The following is a 15,419-nucleotide window of genomic DNA, read 5'->3' as shown; positions in this document are numbered from 1 at the left end:
ACATGCACAAACCCATGTAAGTGCACATTTGTATAAACAGATCAAAAGCAAGTTACCCCACATCTTATTAGCGCCACAGTGAATCATTGTTTCCTAATACCTGTTAAAGTGCAGTAAACACAGCACTGCAAAGTGCTCTAAAGTGTGTGTGTGTGTGTGTGTGTGTGTGTGTGTGTGTGTGTGTGTGTGTGTGTGTGTGTGTGTGTGTGTGTGTGTGCAGGGAGCTTCCAGCAGTACTCCACCCTCTTGACCTGTATCACTGATCCTCAGTCTACAACCGGTTCTGTCTCCTCAGTGACAATGGAGACGTGCAGAGATCCGATTACAGACGCCTCCCTCAGGGCCACAGAGAGTGGATAAGTGTCATGCTGCATTTGCTAAAGAGATGGGTATATTTTGTCAAATTTTATGGTGCCGTGTAATTCATCTGCAGACAAATAAGAAGAAGCCCCATCCAGGGCCGTGGCTAATTTTCCTTCTGTTGTGCTGGATTTCTGTTTGGCTTTAATAAAAAACTTTGGGATCTGATGGGGTTTTTTTTGTTTTGTTTTTACCCCTAGTAATCATTTGTTTTCCCTACCAGTGAAAGAAACTGTGAACGCTTTAAATCAGAAAGCACAAACTAGCATGTGAATTTAACCCGCTGAAGAAGATGAGGATACTGACAAAGCTCAGATCTATTAATGTGTGAAGAAAGACGTTGGGAGATCTTCTACCAGTCTGCGGTAGCATCGGTGCCAGCAGGATCAACAAACTCATTCACAAGGCTGGGAACATCAGTTTCCAGAATCAGGAGGCCTTTGAGTGAGTGACGGACAGGAGGTCGCTGAACAAACTGCTCTCCATCGTGGACAGTCTACCTCACCCGCTCCAGGCAGCAGAGCTCCTTCTCCCTCAGACTTTATTCAGCACAGCTGCCGAAACAACGCCTCAGGAAATCATTCCTGCAGTTCTCTGTGAAACTGTACAATAACTCTCCTTTCTGTGACAGGTGAGCACACTTGTCGGGCATTCGATTCCACACACATATATTTCTGTATTAAACCTTCTTGCAGCTGTTTCTCAGATTTATAGCGCACATATTATTTATTACTGCAATTTGCACTACTCTCTTTTACAGTCTCACTCTTCTTTTTTTACTTTAACTTAACATCATTTTATTTTAATAAAATAAATGTAATCACCATTCTACATATCAAATGTTGTATTTCTCTCAGTTTCAGGCTCTTACTATCCGCCTGTGTCACTTTTACTTTAACTGTGTCGGTTTTTTATTGTAGACTACTGTTACTCTTTAACCTGCTGCAGTAGCAGAGTAATTACCCTTGCAGGGGTCAATAAAGCATTTATGTTATGTGTAGTATGAATGTGTGCGAATGTCAGATAGAAAAAGCACTTAAATGTGGAAAAAAAGTGGTGATGAGGGTGAATGATGGATGTTGTATAATAAGCCTAAAGATTTCTATTAGAACGTGATTATTAGAATGTTTAGAGGAAATTATTATCTTTAGCTAATTTAAAGTGGGATATTCTAAGAAAAACACAAGTAAGAGTTCAGTTTTATAAACATATATTCAGCTGCTGTTCTGATGCAGTTTTCCCGTTTAAAGTCAGAGAAATACGATATTCCTTCGTTTCTGGTGGGGTACTGGTTATGCCAGGACTTAATACACGTGGTGAATTATGCATTTAGATATGTAAGAGGAGTTTCTTTTTTCTGGGCCATTTAAAGAATTCAATACTAGCAAGATGGTGTGGGAAAGCAATCCAGCCCCACACACAGACACTGTTTACATTTTCAGTGCTTGCATTCTTCTGGACACAGCAGCTAAGACTGAATTTGTCTTCTGTTTGCAAAACCTGCTTCATATGAGGAGGCATTCCCACTGCGTGCTGTTCACATGCACGCTGCTTACACGAGTCTTGTCATTACTACCTGCATGTCGTACGGTGAAAGCAAATATGTCTCCAAAGGACGAGACGTGGGAGAAAAGTGATACTGGGGCTGGGATTAAAGCCACTCCCTACAGTACAGTATGAAACAAAAACATCGTACAGCATCTTAAGACAGGATGTTTGTGTTTTTTATAAAAAACGTGGCACTTTTTAAGTACAGATTCATCTAATAAATCATCCTCACTTGGAGTTAAAAAGTGGCTTTGAGAGTTATCAGGCAGCAGAAAGTAGCTACTGGCTGCATTACAAGAGATTAGTCCAAATCCAGTTATTAAATATTTATATTACATTTCACTGATTATAGTTATTACCTGAGCCTCTGTGATGCATTAGGTGATGGGAATTTGAGAATCAACACTGGACTTAAAAGTGTGCCCAATACTTTTCCTAGAAAGAGGAGGAGTCACCCTCACAATGACTGTTTGTATGGTACGAACAGGCCTAACTCCTGGGAGCTGAGCACAAGCAGTGACTCACCACCTCATTCATCAGTGCTGCAGTAATCATATTAGAAAAATGAAGTTATGTGCAGCTGTATGAGCCATCACATGGAAGCAGAGCAAAATATGATGCTTTTATAAGGGTATGGGAAAATGAAATTACGTGCGCGTGCATGCACGCATCCGGCTGAGGTCTGCAGGTCATAAAGACGGTCTGTCCTCTGTGAATATGTAAAGAGCATGTCCCAGTCGAGCTGGAATCACAGAACCGGGAGGTCTGCTTGGCATGCTTATGAAGCAAAAATCAGACCAGCGCACACACACGCCTCACACCCTGCACCACAGGACATTTGAGGGGGGAAACCTCAAAGAGAGCTACTGCTGAATGATGGGATCAACCTCTGCTCTTTGTTTTTTCCTGTTTCTGCATCCGAAGTGTGTGTGTGTGTGCGCACAAGTCCGCCTTTGCGTCTCTTGGCCTCAAACCGCAAATCTCTCCTCGTCGCGCTCTCTGTCTCACTCTACCTTTCCCCTAAACACCGCTAACAGTGTCTGCGATTGTGCAAAGTGAAGTCGGGGGAGATGAAAGACTCCCAGCGCTCTTCACGGTGGAACTGAGCAGAAAATAAGCAGCCACCGAGTCCTCCTATAAACAAACGCGCAGTGGAGTCGGGAACCCAAGCGTATGAGTGCGCTCGGCTCCTCGGGCCCCTGAGACGCGCACGCATTCCCGCGTGGTGAAACATCGCACACATACAGTAGGTGAGAAACAACTTAACTGACAATCCGGCTCTTTAACGTCAAAGCTATGGCACTCGGTGCAGCAACCTCACTGTAACCACTCATTAAAGGAGTATTGGTTCTCAGCATAGGACCTCCCAGGGGGACATAAGATAAATGGCGTCATGGTAAGATTACAAGACAACAAAACAGGACAAAGTGAGCTGCGTTTTTGCCTTTGAACGTTTTCTAATCTATGTTGTTTTTGTGATATCCAGGAACCTTGAAATTAGACACTATTACACCAAAGCAGTTGGCAAACCTACCATGTTTTTTGTTTTGTTAAACAAAAACCTAACAACACCCAAATATTGATCAGAATCAGTCATTTCTTTGCAGTTTTTGGATAAATTATAATATATTTTCAGTACAGCTGTTTTCAAAGAGGGCCTGCTTATTCAAATGTGTTTTAAAACCAGACAAGGGCTCAGCAGATGTGCTTAAACTAATTATGATGCTGTTCAGTCTAGTCTGCTAACGTTTAACATGTCTTAGCCAGAGGAGGAAGGAGTCGAGAAACCGAACGAGGGAGGGAGGAAGGTAGAGATCTCTCTCTACCTTCCTCCTCACTACCTCACTCCCTGCATCTCTGCAGGGAGTGAGGCAAGGGTATAGCAAGTAAAGGATGCAGGAAAGGAAGCTTGAGGCTGTTTGCAAGGCCTGTGAGACCTGAGTCCGGATATGGCTTGTAAGTGCAAGGAAGAGTCAATTACGTGCCTCCCGGCTAACACATGCTCACACGCACGTCTGCACTCACACACACACACACACACACATGCAGAGAGACAAAAAGACGAGTGGAAACTCTTTTTTTAAACATCACAGCTGCTGCTGAGTGAAACATACCCAAAAAAGGGAACGTGCTGTAAACATTCATTGAACAGACCACACTTTGTATCAATGGAAATATATAACGGTCATGACTAGGTGTGTGTGTGTGTGTGTGTGTGTCTGTGTGTGTGTTGGTGCCCATTCCAGGGGTACCGGCAGTAAGTGAGTCATGACTTTGACATTTCCAAGCAGCCTAGTGTATTACATCGTCCCTGCTGTGCAACAGGACAGGCTTTTATCGTCCTCATTCATTTGCTGACTGTGGGCAACCGGTAACCTTTGCAAACTGGCACATGTGCAGGTAATGAAGTCCTCCACATGGACACTTTATCCACAACTTAAAAACCCGCCTGTGTGAAGTGGATCTTTTTCTTAAGTGCTTGTGTATATTTTTTTTCTTTCAGATGATTGTTCTAATGAAGTTCACAAATTCAAAGGAGCTGTTTGGGCATTTAAAACGTCACAGATTAATGTGTCTTTACAGCACGCAGCCTCAGAAATCACCTGAGGAGGAACAGCTGTGTTCACACAGGTATCGACCCTGGGAACCAAATAAATCTGCGAGCACGTGTTTTAACATCTCTGGCATGAAGCGTCTGGCCTGCTTAAACAGATTTTCACTCGACCGTGCCAGGCCGGGCCGGGCCAGGCCAGGCCAGGCCAATCACAGCTGTTTAATATCAGCCGGCTGCAGCACGATGATTGACGTCTCTGCACGCTGTAGTGTGTTTACATTTTTCTGTCTGTTCAGCTGTGGCCAGATGCATTCAGACTGATTCCCATTTCCACACTAGGCAATGCAACACTAGTTGTGTCTAAGTAGAAAAGATAATGAGGTAGAAGCCTGTCTTTATATTTAGTTTTTTTCTTTTGTTGCTGCCTTTGTGTTTGGATAGTCTACATATTTGACCCCAGCTGAGTAGAGGTATTGAAATAAAGAAAATCAAAGACTTCAGGTAGAAATTTTGCATTAAAGCAAATATAAGTTTGTGGAAAAGCTTTCATTTTTCATTCTCACACTGGGACTTTCCCACAGCAGCACAATCACGTTGTGTATCTGTAAAACAGTTTGGTACAGAGCGTCATTGTTTTCCTCACAGAAAAAAATGACTTTTTGCCGAGTAATTTGTAAACTTTGTCCAAAGTGTTACGGACAAAGCGCTGTTGAAACACACGTTTCAACAGGATTATCAGCGATCATGCCCTTTTTATGAGAAACCCATTTTTTCTATGATTTAAACAAAGACAATCTGGCATTTCGCTTTCCATTTCTTTGGACTTTTTCTCTTTGTTAGATTGGGCAGTGAAGCAGAGACTGGGAGAGATTGGGGAAAGATACACAGGCCTGGAGTCAAACCCAGGCTGCTGCATTTAGAGATGAATACCTGCTCAACCTGTGATTCTATTTGTAAATTACTTCAGGCATTTATGAGTAATTGCAGATAACCAATAATACCTGTGTGTATATGTATATGCATTTGATAAATGAGCTTTCCCTACCGGCAGCAGATGACGGCTTTGCAGGACAATGCCAAATCAAGGAAGGCCTGGCGGAGCTCAAAGGACAGGGCGTATTTCAATGTCTGGCCATCGATGATCAACGCCAGCTCGTTTTCCTTCTTCAGAGACTCGCCGAGGGAGGAGCAGTGAGCTGTCAGCGTGTCACGAGTAGCCTGCAAGAGGACAAACACACAGAAGGGAGGACTGAGTTTGCCATTAAAGTCAGCAACTAACTCATAGCTACCCTGTAACCATGAACTCACTACTAATCGCCAAACATGTTGGATCTTTATCTGCACCATAACCAGTAATAGCTCTAAATCAGACTCGGTGTTACGCGATCTTGCCGCAGAGCTTTCAAACAACCGCATTTCCAGGTTTTTTACGTTTTTGTGGCCTCGCAAAGTAGTAAAAAAATGTAAATCGCACACATCAAAAAACACAGAGACCAATTTGTTGAAAGGTCAAAACCGCTGGCAGTAAATTGAAGACATACGCTGCATGCGCTGGTCGCGCAGTTCGCTTTCATCTGGAGAAACTATTTGCTTCTGTGTACACCAAACAATTAACAACGCCAATATAAAGTTCACAGTTGCTCTAGACTTCATCACTACATGCTGATGGTATGAAGTCCTGGAGGCATTTTCATCGTGTAATTAAATCCTAAAGCTTCTCCTCACAAAGCAGCAACAAAAGAGAGAGAGAAAGAGAGAGAGAGGCACATAACAAGAGGGGGAAAGGTAACAAAGACAGATGAGGTAAACTAATGTCGAGACGGGGCTAAATGCATCATTCACATGTATGTGTACATGTGTTTGTGTTAATGCCAGCTCGCCTGCAGGCCAGTAGTTTGGGGCAGTTTTGATGGAGCTCCTGATAATAGAGGAACAGGGATTAATAGAGAAAATAAACATCCCACCGGGATGTAATGAATTCCATGTGGAGAGGCAGACGTGCTACAAGCCTTCCTGCTCGCCACCACACGCACACATCCTATTGTTAACTGCGCCTTTAGCTTCCAAATAGAAGCTGATTAACCGGTGAGAAATGAATCCATAATCATCCAACAAACAGAGACGGCTAAGACAAATCAGAGTCGCAGCTCTGACTTTGTGGCGACTTGTTTTACATTCAGGATTTTGCCAGGTGGACTCGGAAAAGCGGAAAGCCAATCAAAACCACTCCAGCGTTAAACAGATGGAGCTTGAATGTTTTATCCATCAAGTGGAGCAAACAGCTCGCTAGCTCTACCTGGGGACAGTTTTGGTAGTTTTACATGTGGAATTCAGATTATTCCCGTAATAAACGAGGAATGACGTAAAATGAAATGACCTATAACAAGAAGTGTTTGTGGAAACATGAGTAATAGAGCTGAATACATGGCGAGCTGCTACACAAGACTAAAACTCTAGACACAAAAGTGCGCAAACACTTGAAGATTTGGCGCCGGTAAGAATCCGCTCGGGCCCTCGCAGCGGGTTATTGGCACCCGTCTGACCTCAGAGGATCCCGTGACTGACAGAGAGACGACCCCTCTGTCCACTGATCAGCATGCGCTAGAGACGACGCAGATAACACGCTCACATATACATGCATGTAACGCAATCATCTGAACAATGCCGCCTCTCTTCTTCTCGCCAAATAGCGATGCACACATGCGTACCCTCGGCACACAAGCGTCCCTCCTCTCCCCAAAAATTCCCTGCTCTTGTTTTCTCAGCCTGAGGCTGTGTGTTTTTCTTTGTATGCCGGAATTCCTGTTTGCATTCACCTTTTTTTTCCCCCAAACAGGGGGAAAGGAAAACAAAAGCATAATGAAAGGATTAAAGGAGATTATAGGTTGTCTGAGTTCTGAATCTAAAAGGTGGCTCTCGTGTGTGTCTGGCTGTGTCTTTGCATCTTGTTTTTAGGGGAGAAAACCATGTGTATGCATGCATGAGAGTATATGATTGCATGTAGGCACGTGTACGCATGTGGTGTGTGTGTGAGAGATGGAGACTGGACAAAAACGTTTCCCTCAGCTCATCACAGCATGAGGACAGGAAGTAAACCCCCTCTCCCTACTTCTAATGTCATAATAAAATAATTTATTACTGTTATTTAAAAAAAGCACAACAGTCATTTATTTTTATTTTAAAAAGTCAACAATGTCTGTTTCTGATGAAAAAAAATTACAGCACTGTGGAAAAAATCTTGAGCCACTCCCTCATTTCTTTACGTTTTGCTTCCAAGGATCTCGGATGGAATTTTATGAAGTGGTCTTGAGCAACAGCTCTCCTGCCATGTTTTTCTTTGGACACTGGCTGCTTTTTCACTCACTTTCAGTCCAGAACCTAATCATTTTCTTGGGAATCGTTTTAGTTTGTTTAAGCCACTTAACACTGACCGCTGACCTGTGAATCACTCAACCATAAAAAAAAGACACCCAACTCAAGGGATGAACCAGTGTTCTGTCTGCACATTTGTTCCAATTTATTTCTTTGAATCTCTGAAAAATAACAAAATAACACACTTTGACAGGCACAAAATAGCATTTTTAAACAAACAAGGTGATTCACAGGTCAGGACAGTACAACAGTGTGTGTTTACAGGCCACGAAGAAGACTGTATTTTAGCCAGCGGGGATGGAGATCGTATTAAAAACTACTGAAGTTACGAACACAGAAAACTACCATCAGAATTTGATCTACCATATAATATCATCTGGAAAACATCTGATCTACAACAACTTCATTTTTCAGGCATGATAATGATCCCAAACACACTGCCAATGCAGTTAAACCATGCCTTGATATAAAAAACACAATGAAACACTATCAGTCATGGATCGGCCTCCCCAGAACTCAGCATTATTGAAGCAGTGTTGGATCATCTTGACAGAAAACAAAAGGCAGCCAAAATCCAAAGCAGAGCTTTGAAGGTCCTTTAAAAGACCTGGAGAACTATTCCTGAAGTCTAGTTGAAGAAATGACGAGAAAGCTTCCAAAGACAGTTCAGGCTGCGTTGGAAAATAAAGGTGGTCATAGCAAATATCAACTTTCAAGCTCATTAGAATTGTACAACCTCTAGTTTTGCCTTATATACTGTATGTTTGCATGTTTCAATAAATCACTGCACGTCTCTGTTTCCTCTCCCTGAGCCACCCCTCAAAACGTTTGCACAGTTCTGTCGCTATATTAGATATAAATTGCACAGATTTCTGTCTAATCAGCACTATCAGACTCACTGCCTTTGTTGTACATATGGATCATGCTTACTGCACGAGGTCCATTCTGAGCCAGGGGTGGACAGGCACAATGCAAAGTAAAACACCAACCAATGATGTCTTGCAGAACGGTTTGTGGGTTTGATTTTTGAGGATTTCCTCAACATGACATGATCGAATGTGTTTGGAGACAGTCTACATTTTCTCATTCACGTTCCAGTTTACTTAGTGGAAGCAAAAACATCCAGATTATACACCGTATCTGACATTTATCATTGCCTTAACCAGCTTAAGTATCAGATCATGAAGGTGGGAGGGATGGGAGGTGGTGGAGTGGAGGTGGGGGTGTTAAGCGTTACTAGTACAGCACATTGACTTGTCACAGCAGGTTTAGCCAACATTTCACTGGCAGTTAAAACAGGACATAATGAGCAGACAGGTCCTGCAGAGAGTCATAGAAGTTTAAAAAGGCGACTAAGGTACAGTAGCTAGCTCCTAAAGCTAAAAAGTATCCGTTTCCAGAACAGAAAGCTACAATAAAAATGTTTTCTTCCTGACTAAACATTGTTATGGATCCTTTTGAGCTGTTTTTGTGTTAAGACAATCTTCTAACACTTTCCCAAAGGAAAGAAAAAATCCTGGAGGAAAAATAATGCAATATGTTGTAGTTTCTCTATTTCTCACGCTAAAATGTTCTATCTTTGGAGACCCTGGAGGAAAAAAAGTGTAATTCTTTGATTGCACCACTTGCAAAATGACAGATCTCATTAGCAAGCATTTTAGATTCCAAACTAAATGTTTATTTTTCATATGCATCTGGTCTGGAAGAAACCAGACACTCTCTAACCTCTAAACACACACACACTCCATGCGCACACTCTTTGCACACTATGCTCACAGGCCCTTCTGCGTGGAATTTTATCAGGTTTATATTTGGATCGCAAAATGAGCAGGATCATAGAGGCGGTTTGAGATATCGCAGGTCGCCTTCCCTTATTGCACACTTTACCGCAGACAGCGCACGCGGAAACAAACGTGCACGTCTCTCCCTTTATATAAATGAACGCAAGGAGGACGCTTGAATTTGATTCATTCCAGGCCACCTACTCCAAAGATGGCGTAATCACTCGCCCCGTCATGATAAATGTCCTTCGAGTGTAAAATATACAAAACAAAGGCGACTAAATAGAGAAGAAGTTTAAAAAAAAATACAAGGAAAGAAGGAAAGACAGAAGGCGAGGAGTGTGAAGCAGACGCAGGGGAAAACTCAAACACAGAGAGCCGCTGAGTGAAAAGAAGGCGGAGAAGGATGTGCTCGTTTTTGCAGTGCACAGTCTGTCACCGGTAAGATTTAATACACCGTTTAATTATCATATTGTGCATCTGTGCAAACATCCACATCCTCTGCTGCTGGAGCTGGAAGCACACACACACACGGGAACACATGTTAGGCTTTAACAAAAAGGCGCCTGCTGTTTAAAAACTTCTACAACCTTAAAAAAAAAATGTAAAAAACATTTAAAAGAAATGTCGGAACGACAGAGAATGCAAGTTGAGGCACAACAAAATGTGCGTGTCTGCATTTGCACGCGTGCATAAAAATGATGAATGAGCAGAAGACAGGCGTTGTTTGTTTAGGAGTTGTACTGCGGGCAGTGTGACGAGGGCCTGGGGATTGTGGGAAAGCTGGATGAAATTTATGTTCAGGACTAACAAGGTGATGAGGGCAACATGTGCCACTGCTTCTTGGGTAGACTGTGCAAAGTATGTGTGTGGATTCAAAGTCAGATGTATGGAGGTAATAAGAACGAGACTTCTCTAATGACTGCACAGAAACAGCCAGGGCAAAGATGTGTGTCAGGCTGTGTGTGTGTGTGGCATGTGATTTTAAGGTGACAGATGGCGCTTGTCACAGCTTCAGTGCTCGCAAACCGTTTACCCAGGAGGCATTGCTCACAGGGTTTGTTTTGATGAGGAGGAGGACCAAAAGGAGATCGCGTTACCACTCACTCATCGCCCTCACATGGTTCAAGCCAAACTCCTCGCCCCCTCTTTTTTTTCTAAGTCTCGTCCTCCGGTCGCTTCCAGATTGTCTATATCATACATAAAGTACAATAAACACACTCTCATGTTTGCGCAAAGATGGACACAGATTTTGCCGCTCTTCTTGACTCTCTGTCTAAAACACACGCACATATTTGCTGTTACAAAATCACACAGGGTGTGTGGTCAAATCCTGTGCGAAGAGAGAGCGCTGACAGATGTGGAGGCAGCAGCGCGAAGCAGACGAAACGGAGAACGGGGCTCGGTGGGGAAGAAGGGGAGAGGAGAGGGTGTCGCATCTGCTGGCCTAGATCCACTGCAAAGATCATCCTGCCTACGGATAAGAGAGGGTGTGAAAGACGTGAGACTTTTTTAAAAAGAAAAAATGAGAACAAGCGACACAGCTTCTGCATTCACTCATGTCCAAGTCGCACTTTTGAGTTATTTTAAGTGTCAGAGAAGTGTCGCCGAAGACGGCGGTGCTTTCATCTGCGTCATTCACGACCAGAGCTCTCTGAGGCTGTCCCGATAAGAAGGCACGACTGTCATCAGCGCGCGCACTCGCATGTTTCTCGTGAAGATTAATTTGATGTTTACGGGATGAGTAAACAGCGATGACAAAGGGATGTCATCCTGTGTCGTTTTTTTGCTGCGTTGCATTTACAACCACTTTAAAGTGCGTCCGTCCTGCAAACACCGCAAGCTTGAAGGCATATTTTATATCGCTACGCGTGGCGCTTCATTTATGTTTCACGTCAGCCAGCTGTGACTCTTCCTGCCTATGTGTGTAAGTTGCATTTTTGACCTGCAGCCAAATGAAATGTGTTTGTTCAACCAACAAACAAGTCCATCTGAATCAAAACAGTATCTTTTTCTTTTTTTAAACTCAGACTTATGAGATTCTGCCTTTTGTCCTGACCCTGCTGCACAAGAAAGTTGGAACAAACTACAGAAGAGCCTCCCCAGAGCTGGTGAACATTTGAAATCTTGCTCAAGGACACATCAGCAGGGTGAATTGTCCCCATTAAAGTGAACGGAGGCCAAACTTTGAAGCTGAAAAATAGATTTCCTGCTAAGTTGTTTTAATTTATTATCAAAAGAAAAACACTGAATCATATTAAAGATCACTTCCTGGCATATTTCAGGTTTTACTTTGAAAAATATCCAGTGGCTGCTTACGTGTTTATATCAGACTTTTTCTCCTTAGTTTTAGCTGCAATGTGATTTTATTTCACTCTCATGTATAGAAAAATTTAACTTCTGTATGAATACAAAGTTTTCTTTTCTGACCTGCAGCCCCACATAAAATGAACCTTTAACTTAGATGATACTGAGCCTACCTCAGCCTATTCATTATTTGTGTAGAGCAATTTTATAAGGAAGTTGGGCTTAAAATTCCACTGAAAATCAGTTGCAACGGGTCTTACAGAGTGGCAGAAGGTTGATTCTCTTAATCTGGACTTCTTCGGTCTCAGCTGACTTACAGGTTTCCCCAATCCTATAAACATTACATTTGCACAATGACTGAAACCAGCCCACTGAATGAACAATGGGCTGTGAGGCCAGTTCCTTGATCATTAAAATGCAAAAATGTTCTTACGGAGTGATTAATCCAAATTTAAAGCTTTTTGGTTTGAATCATCGTCAGTATGTAGCCATAGATCGGCCTCCCCAGAGCAGAGACCTCAGCATTATTAAAGCAGTGTGGGATCATCTTGACAGAAAACAGAACGAAAGGCAGCCAACATCTGAAGAAGAGCTTTGAATGTCCTTCAAGAAGCCTGGAGAACTATTCCTGAAGACTACTTAAAGAATTTACAAGAAAGCTGTTTAAGAGAGTTCAGACTGTGTTGAAAAATTAAGGTGGTCACACCAATTATTAACCTTTAAGCTTGTTAGAACTGTACAAACTCCTTCCTTTATATACTATATTTCCATGTATAAATGCACGTTTTAAGAAATCTCTGCACTAATTTCCAATTTTCCTAGCCCTACAAAACCTTTTGATAATTACATTTAGTCCAAGTGAAAGTTCAGTTCTGAGATGGAGTACCACAAACCTATCAGGCTGAAACTGTACACGATCAGCGTGGGAGACAGTCTGCTAAAATATATTTTACAAACCAGTTTAGGATTGATCCGCTTACAGCGCTAAGATTAGTTTTCACCCTTGTGTCCTAATAGGCAATTCCCAGTGTAGAGTACCCTCGTTACCTTACCGTTAAATGCTTACCCATCAAATTCAATTGATTTAGCATCTAAGTGGCCTGCATGTTATCTGACCAGCAGTTCCCCAAATCTAAGAGCTTTCAGATATCACTTTGTTCATTTTGACAGAGTAAAGTTTACCAGTCAGAGCTTTACAATTCAGCATAATGCAAGAATCCAAAACAATTAAAAGTGCACAGCTTTACACTTAAATTCATAATCGTCACCAACAATAAAATCCATTCAGACCAGTAAACCATATTATGGAGGGATCATGCCGGAGACAAATCCAATTACTCTACAAACCCACAGTCCAGGAAACACACCATCTGCACACTGACTTATATGAGGCTAGAAAATTCTGAATGTAAACACAGAGATCTCTTTATGGATGTTTACCACACAATACACACATATAAACAAATAAACTAATACAAGGGCACACACAGAGTGCTTAAACTTGAAATTTACGAGTCATAATCTCCCGTGTCTTCCATAAAAACAAACCGAGTAATGGTGATTATATTTGTGCGAGCGCACACGTGGGACTCAGGGAGACTGTCTGAAAGACAGGGACACATGACAGCAATCAAGCCACTTAGGTGAAGCAGTCACACAAGGAGGTTGAATGCAAAGAGCACATAACTGGGGTTAGAAAATCTAATCGAGAGTAAAGGAATGTCTCAGATCTCAAAATAGCAACAGGATCATAAAGTGACTGAACACATCAGCTTTGTTCATTCTTCTGGGATTTAGCTTGAAATAGGAAATGATAAAAGAAGGAGAGACCACTGTAAGAGCACTGAAAGCGCTGTATGTGGAAGAGACCGAGGGGCAAAGAAGCGATAGCGCAGTGTTCATCTCTTTTCATCCCTTTCTCCAAAGAGGACACCAGAGACTTTAATTACCTGCACCTGTGAACACACAAAAAGCCCCACCCACCAATCTTGGCTGCAGACCACACCCTTGTTCCCACGGTAACCTTCTTAAAACCCCCACCACACAGCCCACTATCTCCTAAAAGTCAACAAAAAGTCTCAACACTGTACAAAGTATCCAGAGGCACGAAGGAGGAGGAAGAGGCCTGCCTACTCACGTCCAGCGAGTCCTCGTTGACGATGATGAGGGACATGCCGTGTGTCACCAGGCGACAGGAGTAACCTGAGAAACAGAAACAGATAAGTGGAGGGTAGAGGAGGAGGAGGAGGGGAGGAAAAGAGATTAAGTTTTCTCAAACCCAAAACACAGGTGAAAAACTCAACACAGTCCTGGCTCACACACACACACACACACACACACACCAATATGAGTTCCTTCACCAGCCTGTGACCAGCCTTATTTCCCTGCAGTAAATCAGGAAATCAACACTCATACACACTTTGACAAGATGATCTGCGCCATCTCTGAGGATGCCCCAGCTTTTAAACTTGGAGCGACAAGTGTCAGCTCACATTTTCCTCTTCCCGTCATTGTTTTTTTGGACGTCTGCCACCAACTTTCTCCGCGACTGCCAAGACACTAAACCCACTCATGTCACCGCAGTCCCCCAGACGGTGGCTACACTGGTCGCAGGCACTTTCCACTTAGAGAATGGAGGCATCTCAGGCATCTCACAGCCCGCATAATGCCTGCTATTCTTCCAGCCATGATTTCATTAACTCCACAATACATTCAGTTTGCTACGCTGTTGCACATGAAACTGCAGCAGCAAGTTTACTTGCTAAAAGCAACATTTTACCCTCACATTGTTATTTAAGCGTCCCTCACCTATATTGATGGCAGTCTCCTGCTTGTCTCCAGTGAGGACCCAGATCTTGATATCAGCCCTCATCAGAGTGGCAATTGTTTCTGGCACGCCAGCCTGGAGACGGTCCTCGATGGCTGTGGCACCCAACAGCATTAAGTTCTGTTAGAGGAGCAGAGGAGCGTGAAAGAGATGCAGACATATTCTGTTAAAAAGAAATAAAGTTAGACTAAAAGAGAGGGAACAAAACATAGCACAGAATACTTAACGAGGTTTTAAAAACAATCATATTTAGGCCAGAAATAGACATCACCAGAGTGTATGTGAGGGCTCTTTTCCCCCAGACGACATCATCCACGTCTAATTTGAGGGCGAGAGCGATGCCAGCGGATTCGGTTCAGCTCACTTTAGATTTCTGTACCAACTTTGTTTCTCCATGCCAAGACATAACCCTCCCCCCGCTTTAATTTGTTCAGCATTTATATGCACGTGTACCCTCATTAGACACACTCGGACATACACAAACACATGCACAGACACACAAGTTAACACTAATGTGTTGTTGACTCCAGTTTTATGGGGCTTTTGGCATGCTGGTGAAGGTAATTACCCTTGCGGTCTTCCAGTCAAACCTAACCCCCTCCTCTTGCTTCCTCTTTCTTTCTTTCTTTTAATTTCTTCACTTACTTTTCTCACCTTGCCTCTCTCCTCT

General features: G+C 42.8%; 1 protein-coding gene across 1 annotated transcript in view; it reads right to left on the bottom strand.

Moving 5' to 3' along the window:
• atp8a2 (ATPase phospholipid transporting 8A2) overlaps positions 1 to 15,419 on the bottom strand; it is a 48,476-nt gene that overhangs the window by 14,533 nt on the left and 18,524 nt on the right. Inside the window, exons 23-26 of the mRNA XM_013915193.1 lie at positions 14,731 to 14,869; positions 14,060 to 14,124; positions 5,508 to 5,680; positions 3,735 to 3,765 (exon numbers count right to left, since the gene is read on the bottom strand). Coding sequence (XP_013770647.1) covers positions 3,735 to 3,765; positions 5,508 to 5,680; positions 14,060 to 14,124; positions 14,731 to 14,869 — 408 coding nt within the window. The remainder of the gene's footprint in view (positions 1 to 3,734; positions 3,766 to 5,507; positions 5,681 to 14,059; positions 14,125 to 14,730; positions 14,870 to 15,419) is intronic.

The sequence above is a fragment of the Pundamilia nyererei genome, unplaced genomic scaffold (genome assembly GCF_000239375.1).
Source record: "Pundamilia nyererei isolate P.nyererei 1_Seehausen unplaced genomic scaffold, PunNye1.0 scaffold00007, whole genome shotgun sequence".
In the NCBI taxonomy this organism is placed as follows: domain Eukaryota; kingdom Metazoa; phylum Chordata; class Actinopteri; order Cichliformes; family Cichlidae; genus Pundamilia; species Pundamilia nyererei.
This window is presented reverse-complemented; position numbering and strand designations above follow the sequence as displayed.